At 45.4% G+C, this 21154-nt stretch overlaps 1 protein-coding gene across 4 annotated transcripts in view; it reads left to right on the top strand.

Annotated features, from left to right (window-relative positions):
* SUSD6 (sushi domain containing 6) overlaps window positions 1-20596 on the top strand; it is a 91934-nt gene extending 71338 nt beyond the window's left edge. For all 4 annotated transcript variants that reach the window (XM_017741752.1, XM_008639519.2, XM_017741750.1 and 1 more), the window contains 4 exons: window positions 12833-13030; window positions 15401-15539; window positions 16662-17083; window positions 18090-20596. In XM_017741752.1, the coding sequence (XP_017597241.1) occupies window positions 12833-13030; window positions 15401-15539; window positions 16662-17083; window positions 18090-18115 (785 nt within the window). In that variant the 3' untranslated portion in view covers window positions 18116-20596. The remainder of the gene's footprint in view (window positions 1-12832; window positions 13031-15400; window positions 15540-16661; window positions 17084-18089) is intronic.
* Window positions 20597-21154: the final 558 nt, after the last annotated feature.

Genomic DNA, 21154 nt, shown 5'->3' with positions numbered 1-21154 from the left:
TTGTTCTTGCTGAAGTGTGAGATGGTTTTCATGACACCAGAGCCCCATAGTGGGTATCAGGCTTTTATCCTAAAAAACCACCTCAGGGTATTGCTATACCCAAACTGAAAAGCCATTTAGGAACAGACAAGGAAACAATGGGATATATGTGCAGGTTACCCCTGAACTGAGACCAATTTTTAGTTTTATAAGTTTTGAGAAACAGGTAAGCAGGGACAAGATGACAAATCAAAGCTGTATGAAGTAAGTTCGTGCACAGCTGTCTGTTTCTTTTTTGTAAGACCATCAAATTATTTTGACAATTCTTATTATTTTTTAAATAATCTGCTCTTTGTTGCACCATAAAATGAAATTTAGAACTGGAAGAGCTGTCAATGAGAAAAAGAGATGCCTGTGATGAGTGTTAGCTGCCTCTGCCCTGTGTGACAAACACTTTTGGCTTTATATTTCTTAATCATCAGAATTTCAAACAAAAACCCATATGCAACTTTCTTAGGGGGACCTTCTTAATCAAACTTTTGAAGGGGGAGGAACCCACTCACATGAGCCCACAAGGCTACTGGGGTTTGGGTTCAAAAGCTGAATCTGGAACCCTGCTGATTATACAAAGTGTTGTTACAGCACTTGCTTAATTTCCTTCTTGGAACATGTGGAAGTAATTATAGGGTGGCTGGAAGAAGGCACAGGGAGGCTGGATGTTACAGCGGGGATACTGCAACACGTGTATCAATCAACGAGGCCCGTGGAAAGGAAATATATATGGACGGATTCTTGGTAGATGTTTCAGAGATGTTTATTTCTCCAGCCGCAGGGCCGGGGCTCTGCCGAGGAACTGCTCAATCACGGGACCCGAGGGTCCCTGCCCACACAGGGGAACACAAAACCGATGGGGAACGAGGCTGACCAGGGGCAGGGAAATCCCGTGTCCCGAGCAGGGGCCCCTCTGCCAGGGCTACATGGCAGGGGGAGGAGACCCCAACAGCTGGAAGCAGCCTTAGAAAACAAAAGCAAATGAAATGTGGGCCACTTGTAAATCTGTATTGTGCCCATGGGTGGGAGCAGGTTTCTGTATTAAATTAGCTTTTTTGCATCCACTGTACTGCTGACTCTAACTGCAGCCCAGATGCAAATTGTTTACACTGTCCTGGCAGTATGGGATGCTGTAAAGTATTGGTTAGCTGGTCTTCGTCTTTACAGGACATGAGTAAGCTTCATGAGCTTCCACATACATCACCAATAGCTTTAATTTATGTGTGTGTGTGTGCAGCAATAAGATTACTTTATCAGAAGATCTTAAAAGTACTTCTGCAGTTGTTCCCGGTTTGCTTCCTCCTCCTTGTTAATGTTTCCGGAATTAATTTATCATCCTGGCTTTGTTTAGAAGCACCAGGCTTTTGTCTTACGATGTGGTGTTATCCTGATGTCCAGAGTGCCTGGCACAGATGAGAGCCCTGCTGCAGCCAGCCCTGTGCAAACATAAGGCAGAGCCAACTCTGAAAAACTTGGCAGTGTTAGTCTCGGAGCCTGTCAGGCTGAATCACTTGGGAATGTATCTGAGGGAAGCATGTTACAGGTGGGCCTATTACAGGGAAAATAATACAGTTGTCACAGTGAGTAGCACTCTTCTAGGGAGGCAGATGTGCTGCTGGAGTGCAGTTGTGTTTGGTTGCTGCTTTCCATCACAGAAATCTTCCTTTCACAGATGCGTTTTTTGTTAGACCTGGAATAGGTCTAACATAGCATACAGCAAAGGCTGTCCTGTTTTGGAGGGAGAAAGGAACTTGGAAGGTGTAACGTTTATTTTTCTGCTAAAATATCAGTGATACTGGGAATTCTTTACCTGAAGCAAGCCTTTTAAAGGGCAGAGAGAAGTATGTTTTATATCCAGACAATCTGTAGCACTGTAGAAGCACCAGTGGCAGCTTCCTATAGCCCAAACATTTTGACTCTGGTAGAGCATAAATATAATTTGCATTTTAGACTAAGCTTTGATGCTAATGGTTTTCTTTTTAAGAGATAGATAAACTACTGGGGGAAAAAAAAAATCATATTTCTAATAGAAAGGCAGACAAGACCCATAATTAATGTTGCACTAGCAGGCTTCCTCCATGGTTGGCTAATCACAGCTGAGTGTTAATAAGCACAGAGTTTTTTTAAATATTGTTGTAACATGTTAATTAAGATAATTCGTCTCTATGTGTCTCTTGAGTTACCAGATGGCGACTGCATTGGTGGAAGGCTGCAATTAGAGTCTTTTCTTTCTTGCTTTTTCTTCCCCTGCCCTAAGGGGGGAAAAAAAAAGAAGGAAAAGAAAAAAAATGCAGCTTTAGTGTGTATGGGATGGCTGTGAGGGGTGCCTGGTACTGTACACATTTTAAGTGTTTGTGTCTAATTATATAACTGCACAGCTATATGATTATATATACAAATCTCTTTGCTTTGGTTCTTCTCATTTACCCACATTATGACATTAAAAAATAATAAGCCTCCTCTTCAGAGTATGCCCTTGCTGGGGAAACTGTAATTTCCCTGTGAAGACTCCCGTCCTGCTCAGTTTGGTCTTCTGTCTTTGAATTCAGAATAAGCAGCATCTGGAGCCAGTAAAGACAGAGAGCTTATTTTTCAGTGGACTTTGGCCTCTGCTTAATACACAGAACCCAAAAGAGGGTTATGTTTTGCAGTGTGTTTTTAGGAAGGCTTAAAATATTTTAGGGGCAGGGTCAGTGAGAAGTGTGTGCACTCACAAGGGAGGCCTTTTATTGACTTCTGCCTCCTGTAAGTTAAATATAAAGAGGTCCTTTAGCCTCAGCTGTTGTGACTGGGCCCCAGCAGCAGCTGCTGTATCGGGTTTGTCCCTTTGGGAAATGGCCCATCTGCTCATGTGCTAGAGAAAGCCAGAGTGCCGAAAAGGAGCAGATTCAAAATCTGTTCTCCTGCTTCCAATCCTCATCTCCACCCCAGAAATTACAGACCAGTGGAAAACCTGGGCATCTGGTAATCTCTATTTTATGGAGTGAATCCCGTCTCTGGCTAGAAACACACCAAGTTGTCAACTGTTGCCAGCTGGCAGAGGATGGCTTCAGTCTGGGTCCCTTCTCACATGATCTGTCTGCAGCTACTGTGTTTGTACAGTTAAAGCACACAGGTTAGTCCACTGGTGGCCAGTAAGCAAAAAAAACCCAATAATACCTTGAGCTACCTGAAAGGGGAGCAAAGCATGCTTCACCTCCACCAGGAGGGATCCACTTGTCCTCTAGGGAAAAGGCTTTTTAATGACTGCAGCACACATTTGTGTTGGAATTTCATTGTGTGGGCTAAAAAATGCTCTGAAGATGGTGGAAAAGGGCAAAATCTCAAATATTATTCCCAGATCAGGTCCTTGTGCTTCTTGGAGCCAGCCTGCTAAGAGAAACCCGGGTCTAAAGCGTGTGGCTCTTTGTGTTCGGCACAAACCTGCTGTTACAAGCAGTGACATTTGTCCCTGAAATGCTTGATGAGCCACTTCCTAGCCTAATATTAATCCAGGCTCTCTGCCTGGGAAGGACAATGCAGGAGCAGAGGGTGCGTAGTGGGAAGCTGCTGTGCTGAAAGCTTTTGAATGCATCCAGGCAAACATGGTTAGACGGAAACCTGAAGGTATTTAGCACTCAGAAATGGAGCTGGCACTCTTGCTGGAAAATGTGGGTGGAGGTGACTGCTTTTCTATCTGCCACTAAAGCACATCCCCTTGTCATTGCTTTCTCAACAGGAAGGAAGGTGTGGGTGGGGAGCAGCAGGGCTGTTGATCAAAGCTTATCAAGGTGTTTTTTCTCTCCAGACCAACTGCCTCGGAAGTGTTTCTTTCTTTGGTAAAAGACGGTGTTTACTTGACCTATCTAGTCTGAAAAGGGGTATGAAATGGTAACAGACTTGCTTCTTACTAAAACTAAACTGCTGGTGAGGGAGGGGCTGCCAAAAGAGGCTTCTGCTGTTTATAGGCTGGTTTGTGTGTACAGGGGAAGAGAAGAAAAACAAGGATCTCTTCTCTCTGGATTTCACACTGAAAGTGAGGCTGGCTAGTCATCTTCCTCCATCATCTCCCTCTCTGCAGAAAACTCCTGGAGCCAAACACCAGTCCTGTCTCAGGCAGAAGGAAATCTTGTGTGTGACTGAACGCCCTGGTGTAAGAAGAAAAATTCCTGACTGAAAAAGAAGCTTGTGGAATTTTTTTGTTCTGCAGTCACCCTGTTTTCCCCCTGCTCCCCCAGAGAATGACACAGCAGGAGATTTGGGTTAGAAGGACATGACAAGTAGCTCTATGTTCTTTGAATAAAATAGGTGTCTATATATTTTTTAATCTTTTTTCTTCTCAAGGCAGGAAACCACCTTTAGCCTAGACTCGTCAGAGCATAGGGGATAAAGTTGTCATGAGAAAAGCAGCTAACTTGGACAGTGAATTTCCTGTCTGATAGTTCCAAAGGGTTTACAAAATAAGTGCTTGTTGTTGAAAATGGCACAAATGCCAGTTGCATGTGTTCCTTTGGTTTTGGTGCTACTTTTCAGGTTTTTTCCTCTTCAGTAGGTGCATAGTGGAATTTGAGTTCATCATATGCTAGGTAAGGATCTGTCCTACCTTAACAAATGCGGAAGTGTTTGAGACAATGTCTTCTCTTCAAGGAAAAGCTATGCTGAAAAACAAAAAAAACCCACCCAAACCCAAACAAACATACCAAAACAAAACCAAAAAAGACCCAAACCAAACAAATTTAATTAAAGTTACTTGCAGTGTGTTCTCTTAAGTGTAACCTGGGGCACTGGAGTCTGTCTGCAGCACTGGGAGGCTGATGTGTTCCTCTAGTTGCTCAAGCAGCTGCTAAGTCAGCTCAGTGCTGTGGCTGACTACCCTGCTGCTGTGGCTAAGGACAGTACTGACGCTAATATCTGGCTGGATTACATTCATGCTTCTCTGAGTACTGGTGACAGAGGCTGGGAGTATATCCAAGTACTGGGCAAAGGGAGAAGTAAATTCTTTCCTTATTGGCTTACTGAACAACCAGGAGATTAGCGGAGAGGTTGAGTAGCACCCTGCTGGCAAGAACTGAAATTCTGCACTGAGAGAAAACAATGTCTCTTCTCCCATTAGCAAATATGGCCAGAGCTCTTGTTAGGAAGCAACTGAATGCATTTGCTAAAGCCAAACCCATGTTCAGTATCACCCCTGAGTGGGATCTGCAGGCAACACTCTGCTAGAATTGCCAGACCCTACAGAAGCTGAAGAGAGCATTCTTGCTGCTCCCTGGCTTGCTCTTCTAGGCTGCTGACTGCATCAGGCTGTCAAGTTTTTATTGTGAAAAAGCATTATGTAAAAAAAGATGAAGCCCTGTGTATGAATTTGCATGCAAATAGCAACTGATAAAAACCCCACTATTGCTACAGGCCCATTCAGGGCACTAACTGGAAAAGAACTGTGAATCTGGCTCTGTTGTATTCAGCATGGTGTTAACCTGAAAATGCACAGCATCTGCAGAAGGCTTCAGACGGAATTGGTATTTCAGACCACCCATTTAGCTGTGGCAAGACCCAGATTGAAGGTAGGAGTAGAGAGGGAGTGTTACTCCCCTAGAGTTTGGAAGGTCCTTGCCAGAAATTAGTAATAGCTTTTGCAGTTCCCTCAGCTATACTGAGGTGATGCATACATGAATTATCCAAGTTGAAAATGAAAGTTTCTGTAGCAGGGACAAGTAACTGGAAGATAGGGATATCTCATGTTTATTTTGAGTGCTTTTCTAGATACGCTGTTTGTAAGGCTGGTGACGAGTCCTGTCTGAGAGAATAAAGGTGACAGTGTTTTGGAGAACTGGAGACTTGGACAGAGAAGTTCTTGCCACTGTGGAATGTGCTGAAGCACAGCTTTTAAGAGAGTGAACAGGCAATGACTGTGACCAGGAGGAAACCTTCCTGTGTGATAGGAGATATGAGAAGAGACAAAAAGGTGGCAAGCCAACCTTTTCTGAGTGACTCCACAGAAATCCTACTATAGGGCAGTCAAAGTAGTACAAGAGAGCTAGGATGAGGCTTCAGAGAAAACAGCATGAAAGAAATGGCATGGCCTCTAGCACTGGAACAATTTAATTGGGTGCTTATGTGTTCTGCTTCACAAAGATGTTTGCTCACCAGGTAAGACCTGCTGACATGAGACATCATGACAAGTTTAACCAGACTAGCCAGGGGAATATTTGTCTTGATTACGAGGGTGGTTTTTGTTTGTAGGATGTTTTTCTTCTGAGAGTCTTGATAATATCTGTTAAATGGAGTAAAAGTTGTAGATGAAGACAGAGAAGTACTGAGCTTAGCATCTTCCATTTCCAGTTTTCACATCACACAAAAGTTGTGATAGGTCTAAAAGGCCAGGAGGTGTTAACAACATCCGAGCAGGGCACATGCTCAGGGTATCCAGCAGAACAGTTGTTAACACAAATGGCTTCCAAAGTGCTTCAGCATAGACCTGTATGGCTCCTCTGACACTGCTCTGGGGACAGTCAAACGGTAAGACCTGCTGACATGAGACATCATGACAAGTTTAACCAGACTAGCCAGGGGAATATTTGTCTTGATTACGAGGGTGGTTTTTGTTTGTAGGATGTTTTTCTTCTGAGAGTCTTGATAATATCTGTTAAATGGAGTAAAAGTTGTAGATGAAGACAGAGAAGTACTGAGCTTAGCATCTTCCATTTCCAGTTTTCACATCACACAAAAGTTGTGATAGGTCTAAAAGGCCAGGAGGTGTTAACAACATCCGAGCAGGGCACATGCTCAGGTATCCAGCAGAACAGTTGTTAACACAAATGGCTTCCAAAGTGCTTCAGCATAGACCTGTATGGCTCCTCTGACACTGCTCTGGGGACAGTCAAACCTGCTAGAGCACTTGTGTAGTCAGCCAGGGATTTATCTGAGGTTGAGTCCAGCTTCCTCTTGAAGTTGCTGGGATTTGGGCCTGACTCATGTAAAGAGGCACTTTAATTTGTCAAAACTGTTCCTGTCCCAGTTTTAGTGACCTTTGTGCCCTGCTGTGGAGAAGAAGAAATATTACTGGATGTTCAGTGCAAAACATCCTATTGTTAAGCTAAATGCAGTTGTCTGCCCAGGTAAGGGGAGCAGTGCCATGGCTTGTTTTCCCTCAGTTACAAACTTACAGTTAGGCACTCTGGCAGATCATGATTTGAAGGGGGTTTATGCTTGCTTGGTTGGTTGGGGGGTTTTTTTGTTTAGTTGTTTGTTTGGGTTTTGTTTGTTTTTCTCATAAGAATGCATTTTGTTAAGGAGGATTGGGTTTTCATCTCTGTGTAGTCAGACTAGCCAGTAAAACATGTTAGTGACTGAAAAACAGTTCAGGTGCTTGGTGCAGAAAGGAGGGGTGTAAGATCCTTTGTAGAGTCCACGAATCTTACTAGTTGAAAAAAATAAAAGAGACAGTGCCAAACAAATAAGACTGTAGCGAGGTCTTGGACTTCTGTGTGGTGGTGTGCCTGTGCAAAGAAGGTTAATACTGGGGAGCTTTTATAATTCTGTGGCAATTATCCAGTCAGATTGAAGTATGATTTAATCTTTCTTTGTATGTGTAAGTGGAGTGTATTGTTCTTCGTCCTTGCCATAACAGGCTCATCCTGCTTGAGCTTTGTAAATCTTCTGCTTATCTGTGAATTTCACTCTCAGTGATCAAGAATCAACTGTGCTCCTGTCGTTTATGTTCTGAGCACTTAAACCCCTCACTTTTGTGTCAGCACACAACAGACCACGTGCTTCCATCTGTGGCATTGTATATGACCGTGGCTCGGGTTTGTGTCTGTTACATTATGCTGGAAATACTTTTAGTTCTGCATCAGGTTGGCGTTCAGGACCACTGCTCAGCTTCAGTTCAGCCAGGACATGGAAGAACCATTTCATCCTTTGGTGATTAGTGTAATCAACTTGGCCAGCTGACATCTCTTACTGTCTCTAAAAGAAGCTGGATTCCAGCTCCTCACAGTTGTCTGTGAATCTGCTGGAAGAGGAAGCAAGTGTGGCTTGCTACTTGAAGCAGAGCCTTGGGAAAGGGAGCTGGTGAAGGTGCAATGTGATGTCACTGTTACTGCAACAAAAAAGAGGTTCCCTAGTGTTGTGGTGATTATTGTCAAGCTGGCAACAGCTATTCAAAGAACATCAGAGCAGTTAACTCTCCTTGAAGGAGGACAGTATTTTTTCAAGTGACCAAAACACAGAAAAATATGGTGCTTACAGGTGATTTGGTGGGAAGCTGGGTGGAAGTACATGCTGGCTTAGTATTTTTTTTCATTTGTATATTAAAAAATTGTCTGTATATTAAATACCTAGTGGTTTGGAATGGCATTTGCTGAAGCTCCAGTGCCTAACTTAATTTCTGCTTGTCAGTCTGGAAATGACAATTTCTTTACCTCTGAACAGAGTTCAGTGATGTTCCCTTCCTGTTTTCCAGCAGTGTATGCTGGCAGAGAACCAGCACTCTCAGGAGATGTCATAAACTTCAGTACCTCCTAGAAACAGGGCCTTTGGGAGTATTTGCTCCCTTTGCACACAGTGGAGAAATGCTTAAAAGCTATTTCTGTGCATCCTCAAAGCTTGATGAATCAAGATCCTGGCAACAGCTTTGCAAGCCTAGAATGTCAGTAACCCCCTAGGAAGTTGGTAACTTCTGTAACTTGGCTCTCTTACTCTTCCCTGCCTGGCATGAACATTTGTTTTAAGATGTCTCACAAGCCCTGGGATACTTCCAAAAACATGTGTTTCAGGAATGGAGTTGATGAAATTCCTGCATGTATCTTTCTGTTCCCAGTACTGAACTATCCTTCCACAGCCATGCTCTGGAGTGTTCACACAGGCAGCTCTTCCCATCCACCTGCACCTTCTGGCTGCTAACCACAGCCAGGAGTGGGCTGCTCTGGGTGTGCATTCTGGTAGCAGTTGGTGCACACCTTTTTTCACCCCTGAAGTGTCAGTGGTTTATTCTGTGGACAGCAGTAAGTGGGATGCTCTGCGTGGTTTTGTATTGCTGTGAATATACCAGTGCTGCAAACTCAGGACGTAAGCTTTGCTGCTGGGGACATAAAGGGTTGTGCAGAATCAGACTTGGGCTTTTTCTTCGATTAGCCCCAGTTTAGAGTGCACACGTGGAGGCAGTTGAAGAAACTGAAAGCTCAGGGCAGTGAAAGCTTAGGGAATAGGTCACTGCATTGTCTGTCCCAGGCATTCTGGATGCCTCTGTTATGCTCGACTGGGCCCTGGTTTGCAGAGGTGCTGCATTCTGTCAGAGATGCCCGGGAGAGGGAGCCAGTCCAGGAGGGAGCCAGAGGTATTTGACTTTCTCAGTTTTTCAGGTACCACCAGTCCATCATCTTAGCCACCCAAGCCTTGCCTTCAGCAATTTTCAATGCCACCAACACTGTCTAGCAGACCTCCCCAAAGCTGCAGGCTCTGAGATGCTTTGTTCCCCTGAGGTTGCCTTGCAAAGGACAGTCCAGGATCAGCTTAATCTTGTTGAGGGTGGACAGTGTTGATGTTCTGGCTGCGTGATCCAGACCTTTTTTATCTATTTCCCAGCACACAGGCAGTGTTCTTCCATCACAGTGAAGGTGACATTTTAAAATAGTTGTGCACTCCTGGATGCTGTGATGACAAATGAAGGTTGGGGGTAGAGGGAAGGGGAGGTGGCTAATTCTGCAATCTCTTCCCTGTGAATAGGGCAAGTCAGGCACAACTGCCTGAACACACTTATCAGCTGCTTCTGTCCTTTCCTGTGCCAAGTGGTCTGTGGAGGTGAGGAGGAATCCAGTTTGCAGTTGCATGGCTGTGCATCTCCTGAAGACCTTGCCTGAAAAGGCCGAGTCAGGGTTCTGCAGGTGCTTGATGTGGTGGTATTTCCAAGCCTTTGAGAGCGCTATTCCAATGTAAATGAGCGCCTGTTTCTTGTTGGCTGGCTGATTTTTGTACATAACCGAGAAATCTCATCAGTGTAGGTGGCACTTTATGACAGAAGGGGAACCAAAAGTGAGCTGCTTCTGTGTGCAACAGGGCTCCTAGTGCAGTGGCCAGGCTTACACATGGGCATAGCTCAGGAGGAAAGGGAACTGTGGGACTGAGCTCTTTGCTGCAATCAGCAGAACGATGTTGTGCATGACTCCCAAGTAATTCCAGGTACTTGTTGTGGTATGAAAAGGTGTAGGGAAGTTGTCCTGTCTGCTCTCGAGTTTTGGCAACTCCACCAGTGCCTAGAGAGAGGTACGTGTTAAGCGCTAAAAATATCTCTGGTGCTCAAATGGGTCCTTGCAATTTAGCAAAAAAACCTCTCCTGGACTGCAGATGAACCAGGGCATTTGTCTGTGTGCTTGAATATGAAATGTGCCATTAATCTGTTGCTTTGGCTGATCCCAGCTGCCCTGAGATGCTGCACAGGCTCACAGTGAAAGGAGGTTTAGACTCACAAGGTGCAGGATTAAAACACTGGTTACAAAATTATTGCAGAAAGAAAAGATAAAAAACATGGAAGAGGTAACAGTTAAAACTCAGAGGCACAGGACAGTGGCTTCTCTGAAGCTTATTTAAGAATAAATCCCCTCAAGAACAAAGTCTTCTTGAGAAGCTGCTGCTTAGACCCCTGTTAACCTTTTCTGAAGAAGTAAATTGAGTTGCAGTTATAAAGCTGGCAGAACTCATACCAGAGCATTTTTGGCTTCAGTCAGCACTTCATGTCAGGGTTTATTGGTATTTACAAGCACTACCTGTGCTGCATTCTCACATGTGATTAGGTTCAACGGTCGCTTGCACTAAGGCAGCATGGCAAATTTTTCCACAGTGAACGAATCTCAAGTTTTCTTTTGCTTCTTAAATCTTGCTCAAAATCCAATTACTTGAACTTTGCCCAGCTGTTAGTTGCTGTTTGTCCCACAGTAAATGGGTCACTTAGAGGTAGAACATGACAATGTGTGCTCTGGGGTTTTAAGGACAGGCCTGGGTCACCATGCTCTGATGGAACACCCTGGGTGGGTTGACTGATTTTCCATGCCCCAAAATATCTCAAGAGGGATCTATGATGTATTTTCTTTTATGAACTCTGGGAAGCTGATGTGAATTTTAAGGGAAAAATCTGGATTTCTCCATCTTTCAGCCAGGCAGATACATGTTGTCAGCGGAAGTTATTGGGGCTGTTCTGCAGGGTCATTGTGACCAGCCAGAAGAGAGGAAGTTCTGAGCAAGACAAATATCCTGTTTTCAGTGCAGTTTCCTCAATTTTAGTTTGCTATTTTTATTTGAATGGCTGTTGAAAATTCTGCAAGAAAAGTTCTGGCATATGCTATGCCTATACCCACTAGTCAGGGTAATGGAGGTGCAAAAAGGAATGTGAAGCACCTTCAGCACTCCAGAGTTCCTATAGGTAAACAGAGGGGTTTTTTAGAAATGTTTTCATAATATACTGAATTCCTTTATAAAAGTAGACTAGAATACTGGTCTTAGGAGACGTCCTCTTGAGGTGATCAAGTCCAACCTTTGACAGAACACTATTACAGCTGGTGGTGGGGTCCGAGGCTGTGACCCAGGAAGAGGTGACCGGTCCAGGGAGATGGTCTCGAAAGGAATCACCTGCCCGAGGTTCGGTGTCTTCCTCTCAGCTGCTGGCAGAGGAGCCCTTGCAGAAGCTGTCAGCTCTTTAGTGATTACCAGCTCGTGATTCCAGCTCAGCTCTGCAGGGCAGCCTCTAGGCCAAACCAGACCAGAGAGAGAGACGAGAGGACCCGTATGGCTGGGTCCGCACGGAGGCAGCTTTATTGTGGGTTCCCTCTGGCGAAGGGAAGGCCAGGGACGAGAGCTCTCCTCCCCACAGAGGCGAACTGGTCTTCTTTTATAGGGATACAGGGGATCAGCAAGGGGACCAATGGATTACAGAGGGTCTGGAATAGACCAATGGGTTACAGAACGATCTGCATAGGGTCTCCCAAAGGATTGTGGGTCTACTTTTCCTCACCATGACTCAAAAGTAGTCACCTTTCCAGGGAGTCCTGCTGGGTGATTGCGAAATGTCTTATCTCAGCAGACATCCCTCCAGGGCAGTGGCTGGGCATATCCCACAGAACTACCACCATGTAACTAAACCATAGCACTAAGTGCCATGTCCAGTTGTTTCCTGAACACTGCCAGGGATGGTGACTTCACCACTTCCCTGTGCAGCCTGTTCCAACACCTGACCACCCTTTCAGTAAAGAAATTCCTCCTACTGCAGCAAAGCTCTGTTGCTTTGATAAAGCACCATCTTGTTGGTGGCATATCTATGTAAAATAGTGAAAATCTGTGTGCTTTTACAGGCTTCTAGGGTGCCTTATGATGGGGCAGGTCTGCACCTTGACACTGCGTACCCATAGTATAGAGGGGGTTTTGCATTCCTCATTTGTTTCAGTAGGTCTTGTGCTCTTCCCCTGCCAGACTAATAGGAAAGCCTGGTTGTTAGCTTCACCGCAGTCTCTAATGAAACAGCTATGGGGAAAAGATAGCACTAAGGATTTCCTGGGTCTCTCTCATGTGGAATCTCTGTTGCGTCACTGTTCAAAAATATCACCAGTTTGGTGCCTGCCAGCTGGACTGTACTACTGGGATAATTAGCAGTATTTAGCAATCACAGAAACTTATCAGAGGTGCTTTCTACCATTGTGTTAACAGCCTTTCTTCTCGGTTTTAGTAGTTTCTTAATTTAGTGGGTGTTTGTTGGTGGAAGTCTGCCTGTGTGTCATATATATTGTGTAACAGGTGTCTTCCTCTGAGATGTCCTTCATGCTGCTTTCTCTTTTACCAGATTGTCCCCAGCCACCACAACCTGAGAATGGAGGCTATAAATGCCACCCTAGCCCTTGCAACAACCCTCTGACTTCAGGCAGTGTCATAGAGTATCTGTGTGTTGAAGGCTACATGCTCAAAGGAGATTATAAATACTTGACCTGCAAGAATGGAGAATGGAACCCAGCCATGGAAGTCAGCTGCAGGCTCAGCCCAGGTGAGCACTCCCTGACTCTAGAATTGCCCTTGTTTTGACTTTTCAGATTATCTTTAAACACTTAGTGTGATGCTGGGGAAGTCCATATGGCTGTCTCTCATTGCTCCAGCAATTTCATAAATGCAGCTCACAATCATGACTCTTTCTTAAAAATGTCTCTTCAGTAGCAGCCCATCAGATGCAGACTTAGTCCCTAATACAAGGAGAAAAGCCATGGAAAGGAGTATAAAGTAGGCAACTTCTTACTTACGTGGAGCCTCTTACCTTGAGGCTCTCATCCCAGGAATGGGGGAAACACTAATGGAAGCATTTTCCCTGCTGTCTGGTTTTCCTTGATGGGTTTGACAGTACATCTCCCTCAGTGAGTCTGTCCACATGTGTGTGCATGTGTGTAGAATCAGTCTTCCTTGCAAACAGGTTAAGTAACTGTTGGCTTCCTGTGTCAAAAAGCTTGATGGTGCTGCTTTTCACTGTACTGGCAGGAAAGGACATTGCTGACAAATGATTTCTGCTTCTCTCCAAATAGAAGTGGACAGCTTTTGCTTTGTGTCTCTCCCAGCTGAACAGGAATTCCTCCATCAAAGCAGGGAAGTGAAAAGGTTTGCAGGAAAGTGTTCATCATACAGCTCTTAGTTTGCCTACTACTCTTCTGGTTTTAACAGTGGGTATATTGGATAAAGGGAGAACTCCCTCCCCTCTTCCAGGTGGGCTTGTTGATAGAATCTTACTACTCAAGTCATCCTGAGCCAGCAGGATGTACACTTTGGAATTAAGTCTCATAATATATAAAGCAAAATGTGTCGGCTTAACTGGAAGGAAACAGAAAAAAAAAAAAAAAGTACCTTCATCAAGCTCTTTATGAAGTTCACTGCATACCTGTGACCTCTGGAACATCCTGTCCTGTCCCAAAGACACTGTCTTTTCAGTGTCTCTGCCATTCCAATAGCCCCTTCCTATGATTGATGAGGAAGGATCTGGGAATTTACCTGGCAGCAAATAGATCCTGAAGAGGCTTTTCAAATTCAGCATAAGCTTCCTTTCCACAGTGATCCCCCTTCCCCTTGCTGCACACAGGCTGGAGAACAAAGCTGTGCTATTACACATAGTATTCCCTGAATGGCGTTCCTGCATGGTGGCACTTGGTCTAGCTGAAAGATTGTGTTGTGATGAGCAGAAATCCCTCAGATTTCTTTAGCATCTTGAAGATCAGTGGCATTATCAAAAATATGGTGTTTCAAAAGTCTGACCCAATGAAAAAGCTATTGCTTTCACAAGACAAGCTTTGAATCAACTGTTCAGGCTCAGAGATAGCTGAGTCTTAACTAGTGGGTCTCTTTCACAGGGCTAAAAGAAGGAGAAGGAGGTGGGAGACTCTAGGAAGGCAGTAGGTCTTAAAATGATTGGTAGGGGTAAGATCCTACCTGCTCCATATAGGATAAATTAAGTCCCTAGCAGTTATCACATGTTTTGTGCAGCTCTGAGCCTGTCATCCCCATAGCCTTTTGGCAGTTTATTGTATGAGTTAGTGACATATTTTTGGTGTATGAGATGGTAAATGTTCTGGAGTGCATCCTGGATAGTGAGCAGTTTGAGAGCATCATGTACTGATGCTGAAAATGGAGCATCTCTATTTGCCTACCCTTGTTCCTGTTAGTGCCCTGAGAAATGCTGAAAGTTAAAATCCTTACTCAACCCTATTTGTCACAGAGAAAAATCTGCCAGTCACTGTTGGTTTTTTTTTTTTTTTTTCCTGGGGAGACATCAAGCTACTTCTAAAAGATTTCAAAGAAACAAATTCAAAACAACTAAACCAGTAGGTTTGACCCCAAGAGATGATGCAGAAAATTGCAAACTAGGTTTCCATCTTAAATACCTGTTTTGGGCATAGATTTCAGGCTGTAGGCTTAAAAAGAGTGATCATCTCAGCTGAGAAAAAATGTTTTTTGGAACTTTTTCTATTGTTTGGCCTAAAATATGCTGCTTATTGTGCTAGATAATTATTAGCCTTGCTGGTGATATCAGGACATTCTCTAGCTTTTGCTCAGGCAGATGTGTATGTAACATGACCCTTACCACCATCTGTCAGTTCCCATGGCCTGCTTGCACTGCTTTTCTGTTTGCTCTGTGTTTTTCCAAAGGACCCTTGTATGTGCCTGTTTCATGTTAGGTTCCCTTTACAGCTGATGGAGAGGTGTCAGCTTCAGCTGCGAGCTGAGATAGGTGGTGTGCCTTGACTGTGTGGGAAACTCGGGTTCCTTACACACACCCCCAGGTGTAAGTCCTGAGGAGCAGTGTGAACGTTTTTCCTTCTCTGTGGCAGTTACTTAAGGGAGTGGATCATTTTACCTTGTGTTCCCCTTGGTTTCGTAGAAAAGGACTCCCCTCCAACAATTGGAGTGCCCACGCTGTCCATAGTAGCCTCCACAGCGAGCTCCGTTGCCCTGATTCTGCTGTTAGTTGTGCTGTTTGTTCTGCTGCAGCCGAAGCTGAAGTCGTTCCATCACAGCAGGTAAGTGTAGCTGGGCTTTGGAGGGGCTTGAGGCACACTGTTTCTTTGCAGTAGGAACCCATTCAGGTAGTTGGGTTAGACCTTTGTTTTGGAGCAACTTAGTTCCTTGCTTCTCTGTTCCTCTCTTCATCGCCTCAGTGCCATCTCTGCCCCATGCTACTGATCCAGCATTTTTCTGAAATGGTGTTCTGTGATGCCCACGTGCAGTCCCCATTCTTATGTGCTACCCAAGGAGTGACTTCCTTGTGCTTTTGCCTTGGCTTTGAACAGAAGAAATTACGGTCCTTACTAGCCTGGCTATAGATCAATTTCCTGCCTCTTCTAGCCTTGGATAGCTACTGAAGTCTGTGTCTGGGTGTATATATGTGCATCTTCCCCAGACTGTGGGGTCCTGTGGACCTGAATTTAGGCAGTACTGCTCTTTAGATACATGTGCAAGTCTGCCATCCTTCTCTGCTGCAGGAGGAGAACCCTTGTGGCCTGGCTTTGTGGGTGAGAGGAGGGACCTAGCCAGAACACTGCTGCCAGCTGAGGCAGACACTCCAACAGTGGGGAGGTTGAGAGGTGGGGCCCTGGAGTGTGCCCTCTTCTGAAAAGGCCCAAACTACTAGAAAAGAAAAATTTACTCTCGGGCCTTATGAGGCCAGGTGATTCATGCTGTGCCAGAGCTGTCTTCCCCACCCTGCCAGGGGCTATCTGGCCAGCAGCAGAGGCAGTGGAACAGACAGTGCTGAGTGTTGTGGAATGTAGCAGTGCACCAGGCTGGACTCAACAGTGCTCCTTGCTAAGAGCACAGAACTGAGTCATGATCTTTGTCAGATTTAGCTGTGGAGGTTAGTGGGGGGGAAGCACTGTAAGCTTTTCAGATCTTGCTGCTAAATCCATCGGGTGCCATGAATTACAGCCCCTGCTCATGTTTAATGGCAATTCACAGTAGGGCTGCAAGACTGCTTGCCTGACCTTGTTAAACCACCGTTCAAGTTTCTGTCTGTTCTCCCTTGATGGTGAGAATTAGAGTTCTGCTATGGGAGGTTACTGGAGTTGTTGGTAATATATATAATAAAATAAATACTCAACTTGATTTATTTTTTTTTCTCCCCCTCTTTCTTTCTTTTTTTTGAGGCGAGACCAAGGTGTGTCTGGAGATCAGGTCTCTATTATGGTGGATGGTGTCCAAGTGGCCTTGCCATCCTACGAAGAAGCAGTGTATGGCAGCACAGGGAATTGCATTCCACCCTCGGACTCCCGAGTGCAGATCGTGCTGTCAGAGGGAGCTGGACAGAATGGACCCAGAGAGATGCAGCAGCCGGACCAAGGGGCCCACAATAGCTTTGAAAGAGAAGATGAAGCCCCTGGACATTCTGGACTGTGTGAAGCCAGTGGTTCCCAGCGCTCTGAAACTGTTCTTGTGCATCAGGCTGCTACCTCTTCCTGGGTAGCTGGCATGGCTAGCAGTAGACCTGTACACAAAGAGGTCCAAGATTCAGAAAGCAGTGACATACAGAGCCTTTTATCACTCACTTCCTCTGAGGAATACACAGATGGTAAGTGACTTGTGCAAGGAGCACTAAATGATACCCTTTTAGGAGTACGTTCTGCAGTTGACTATCTGGGATGAAAACGGCAAGGGATGCCCCTATGTGTGTCTGCCACTAGACCAGCTTTTGAAAAGATCCAGTCTCCATAGCATGTTTCACCTCTTAAACATGTAAGAAGTATTTAATACTTTCTTCTGAAGAATTCAGTGTTCTCAGACTGGGAGCCTAGGGCAGTTTGAGCAAGATTGCCTACTGCTTACTCTTGTTTTAGCAAAGGATTTTCAGAGAAATCCAGTCTCCAGCATCATAGGGCAAGAGCAGTAAAGTAACTATGTTTGTGGAAGCTGAGTTGGTGGGAGCGGGAGGACATGCTTGGAATACAAACCCTTTGTGATGTCTGGGCTGCTTCATTTTTAGACTATTTTAGTCAGCAGCTTCCTGCCACAGAGCATTCAGTGCTGCAGCCATAGCCTGCAAGAAGACTTAAGAGGGATGTGCTTGAACGTACTGTAGAGGGCAGAGGGGCAAGTCTGTTGAACAGTCAAAGCATCTTTTATTCCTCACTTCTGTGCTGTCCTGAAGGAGTGGCTTTGCAATGCCAGAGCTGATGTGAAGGTGTAGCTTAAGGTTGCTTCTGCAGGGTCTGCTGTGTCTTAGGCAAGAAATGTAACTGGCTTGTAGATAGCTCAGGGCAGAACTCGCACTTTCCACGGTATTAAGAAATATTTTGTGCTAGGAGGGTCATGGAGGACCAGATAGACACCAGAGTGGTGATGGAGTCTCTGTCCTTGGGAGTTTTTCAAGGCTGGAGCTGGTGATGGTGCCACTCGCAGGGGCAGGTTGGAGCAGAGTCCTCCAGAGTTCCTTTCTGCTGGGATGTGATGAGAGGGAGACCACTGCATTGTTATGTTATGGAAGTGCGAGCCTGTCTTGCTTTCAATAGTAATTTCTCTGGTGTGTGTTGAACTGCAGAAATTTGACTACTTTTCCTTTTTTTCTCTCCACTATTCAGATATTCCCTTATTGAAGGAAGCATGAGGTCTGCTGTGTTTGTCCAGTCTTCTCCATCTTGGATTTCTTCCTCCTCCCCTCTCCCTGCCTTTGGGACAGAAGCACTCTGTGCAGTCTTCCCCATCCTCGCAAGCTGTACCCTGGATACCTCCAAGAAGAGATGCCCTCAGCTGAAGATCCAAAGGATGTCGCCAGGTTGCCTCCTGGACGCACCAGTGGAGTTGGTGCAGCGCTGGCTTCCCCATTCCATCAGCATCAGGGGCTCAAGGAACAGAGTGGATTTGAGCTCTCCTCTCCCCTTCCCCAGCCAGATGTTTGACAGCAGTCTCTGAAGAGCTGCTCTTTTCTTGTGCCTTTCTCCTCCTCACACCGGCTTGTTGCAGCTTATCAGCCTTTCTAGCCCTTCTGCTGCCCAGAGAGCAGGGGCTAAACCCGCTTGCTCGCTGGGTGCAGACACAGTTTAAATATACATATATATGTTATATAGGCTCTTCTTCCAGCATCCTCTTTGTGATAGGGCAGGACAAAACGCCTCACTGGGACTGAAACTGGGCTTGGGAGGGATCGCAGTTGAGGGGCAGCTTGTGGTGTCTAGAAGAGCCTCACATGAGGTGGGCTGTGTGACAGCTTAGCGGTGCACAAACAGTTCACTGAGAATTGCTTAAGCACTGAAGGCTGAGAAGTCCAACATGTAGGAATGCCCTCTGCCCCACCCCTGCAGGAGTCCATTCCTGAAAATCACTTTCTCTCCTCCTTCTTCCTGTACCAGTGCAGCCCACTGGAAGAGGTTCAGGTGTTTGAAAATATCAAGACAAAAAAATAGTGAATTCCTAGTGCCATTGGTGCAATCTCAAATTCCTTTTCCAGCCACAGTAGGTACTTGGATCCTGGGTAGCTGCCATCTCAGAGGCTGGTGTGTCTTCCTAGCTTTATACAGCAAAGGGTCTGCTGTTTTAACCTGGTGGGCTCCAATGGGCCCAGAGAGAAGGGCTCCTCCCTTGTGGCTGGGGGTAAGCAGCATTTGTAAAGCTTCTCCTAAACACAGTGCCAGCCTGTTGCTGTGAGGGAAGGTTGAGTACACTGACAGCAGTGCTAGAGAACACCACAGCTCAGCCTCAAAACTTGCTGAAGTTTCGAGGATTGTTTTCAGTTCTGGTAGTAGGGAAGAGAAAATTCAGAAATATGTGTACCTCTGCCTGCCACAGTTATCTACAGCAGGGCAGACTGTCCGTGTTGGGACTCCATATCTGCAGGAAGTCACATCTGTCTGGGGTAGGTGTCCAATCCAAGTGCTGTGGTGGTTGTAAGGTTCCTCACTGAGGTCTGGACACTGTTCCATGGGATTGGTTTCAGCACGAAGAGTTGGCTTCTTAGATGCATGTACCTTGTCATAACTGTCTTGAAATAACCAGGGAAGTGTTTGCCCTGTGAGAAGCTGCTAAATTTTTGAGTTGAAGGAGCAAAATGTCATGGCCTTACACATCACGTGGTAATGTAAACAGGGATGCTATTTTTGCTACTTTGCTTTTGATTTACGATCCTCACCATCCTCATCCTCATTGCTACAGTAAAAAATATTACAGCACTTGACAAAAGTGATACAACATCTTTACATATAAAATCACTGTGGCTTAGCTCCAGTTCTTTGAAATGGGGATTGGCCAGTATCCAGCTATGTATCTGCTATTCTTTTTCCTGAATAGCTGTTAAATCCAAGGACACATGGAAACAGTGTGTGCTTGTGGATGGAAGAATCCTTTTTTCCCTATCCTTGTTGTAGAGAGATGTTAATTTAAAAATACAGTGTTTTAAACATCCTTCCATCCTTGCTCACATTATCTTGCATTAACACAAGAATTTGATAAATCCCATTTGGATGGTTTAGGTATTTTTTGTTCAGTTTGGATGGTGAAAATCCTGTGTCATTTTACAGTGGGCTGTGGTGTCCAGCTTCAAGCACTGTAGAGGACAAATGCTGTTTCCACATCTGCTCTTGGAATTTTAAAAAATAAGCATGGGAATGATGTGTTTAGCTTTTTGACTGTTGGAAATGGTCTAAGCTTGAGTAAATTCTCCTCCGTTGGCTTGTCAGGGGTGATGGAGGGGTTGAGCAAGTGTAGTGGTAAGGGAGTGTGGAGGAAAGTCTGTGTGACTTCTTTCCTGCTGCCTAACCAGCTTGGAGCAGGAGTTGCTTTTTATGCATTTAAGGTCCTGTCTGCTCAAACTGACCCTCAGCAATTCAAGGTATAGAAGTTGGGAACGTGTTGCCTTCCTGTAAGGGGCAGTGCTAGTGCCGGGTTGGTGGGAGAAGGTGGAAGCTGATCCCAAAGCCTGACCTTGCTCTGGACAAGCACGTGCATCGCCAGCAGAAAACACATCCTCTGTGGCCTGGCTTCCTCTCTGCTGTTGTAAAACAAGCAGCTGCTAGCATGGGAGAGAAAATTCAATTTGGGTGGGGAAGAAAAGGAAGCAAGCTCTACAAAAAGGGAGTGTTTTAATTTCACAGAATCACACAGAATTAACTAGGCTGGGAAAAACCTTTGAGATCATCAAGTCCAACCTATGACCGAACACCACCTTGTCAACTAGACCATGGCACTGAGCGCCACCTCCAGGGATGGTGACTCCACCACCTCCCTGGGCAGCCCATTCCAGTGCCCAATCACTGCTTCTGTGAAGAATTTCTTCCTAATGTCCAGCTTAAACTTCCCCTGGTACAGCTTAAGAGTGTGTCCTCTTGTCCTGTCACTGGTTCCCTGGGAGAAGAGGCTGAGCCCCACCTGGCTACAGCCTCTTTTCAGGGAGTTGTGGAGAGTGATAAGGTTTCCCCTGAACCTCCTCTTCCCCAGGCTGAACAACCCCGGCTTCCTCATAGGATTTGTGCTCCAGAGCCTTCACCAGCCTTGTTGCCCTTTATCTGGATGCATTTGAGCATCTCAATGTCCTTCTTAAATTGGGGGGCTCAGAACAGGACACAGCACTCAAGGTGCAGCCTCACCAGTGCCAAGTACAGGGAGACAATCACTGCCCTGGTCCTGCTGGCCACACTGCTCCTGATAAAGGCCA

The sequence above is a fragment of the Corvus brachyrhynchos genome, unplaced genomic scaffold, assembly GCF_000691975.1.
Source record: "Corvus brachyrhynchos isolate BGI_N302 unplaced genomic scaffold, ASM69197v1 scaffold115, whole genome shotgun sequence".
NCBI lineage: Eukaryota > Metazoa > Chordata > Aves > Passeriformes > Corvidae > Corvus > Corvus brachyrhynchos.
This window is presented reverse-complemented; position numbering and strand designations above follow the sequence as displayed.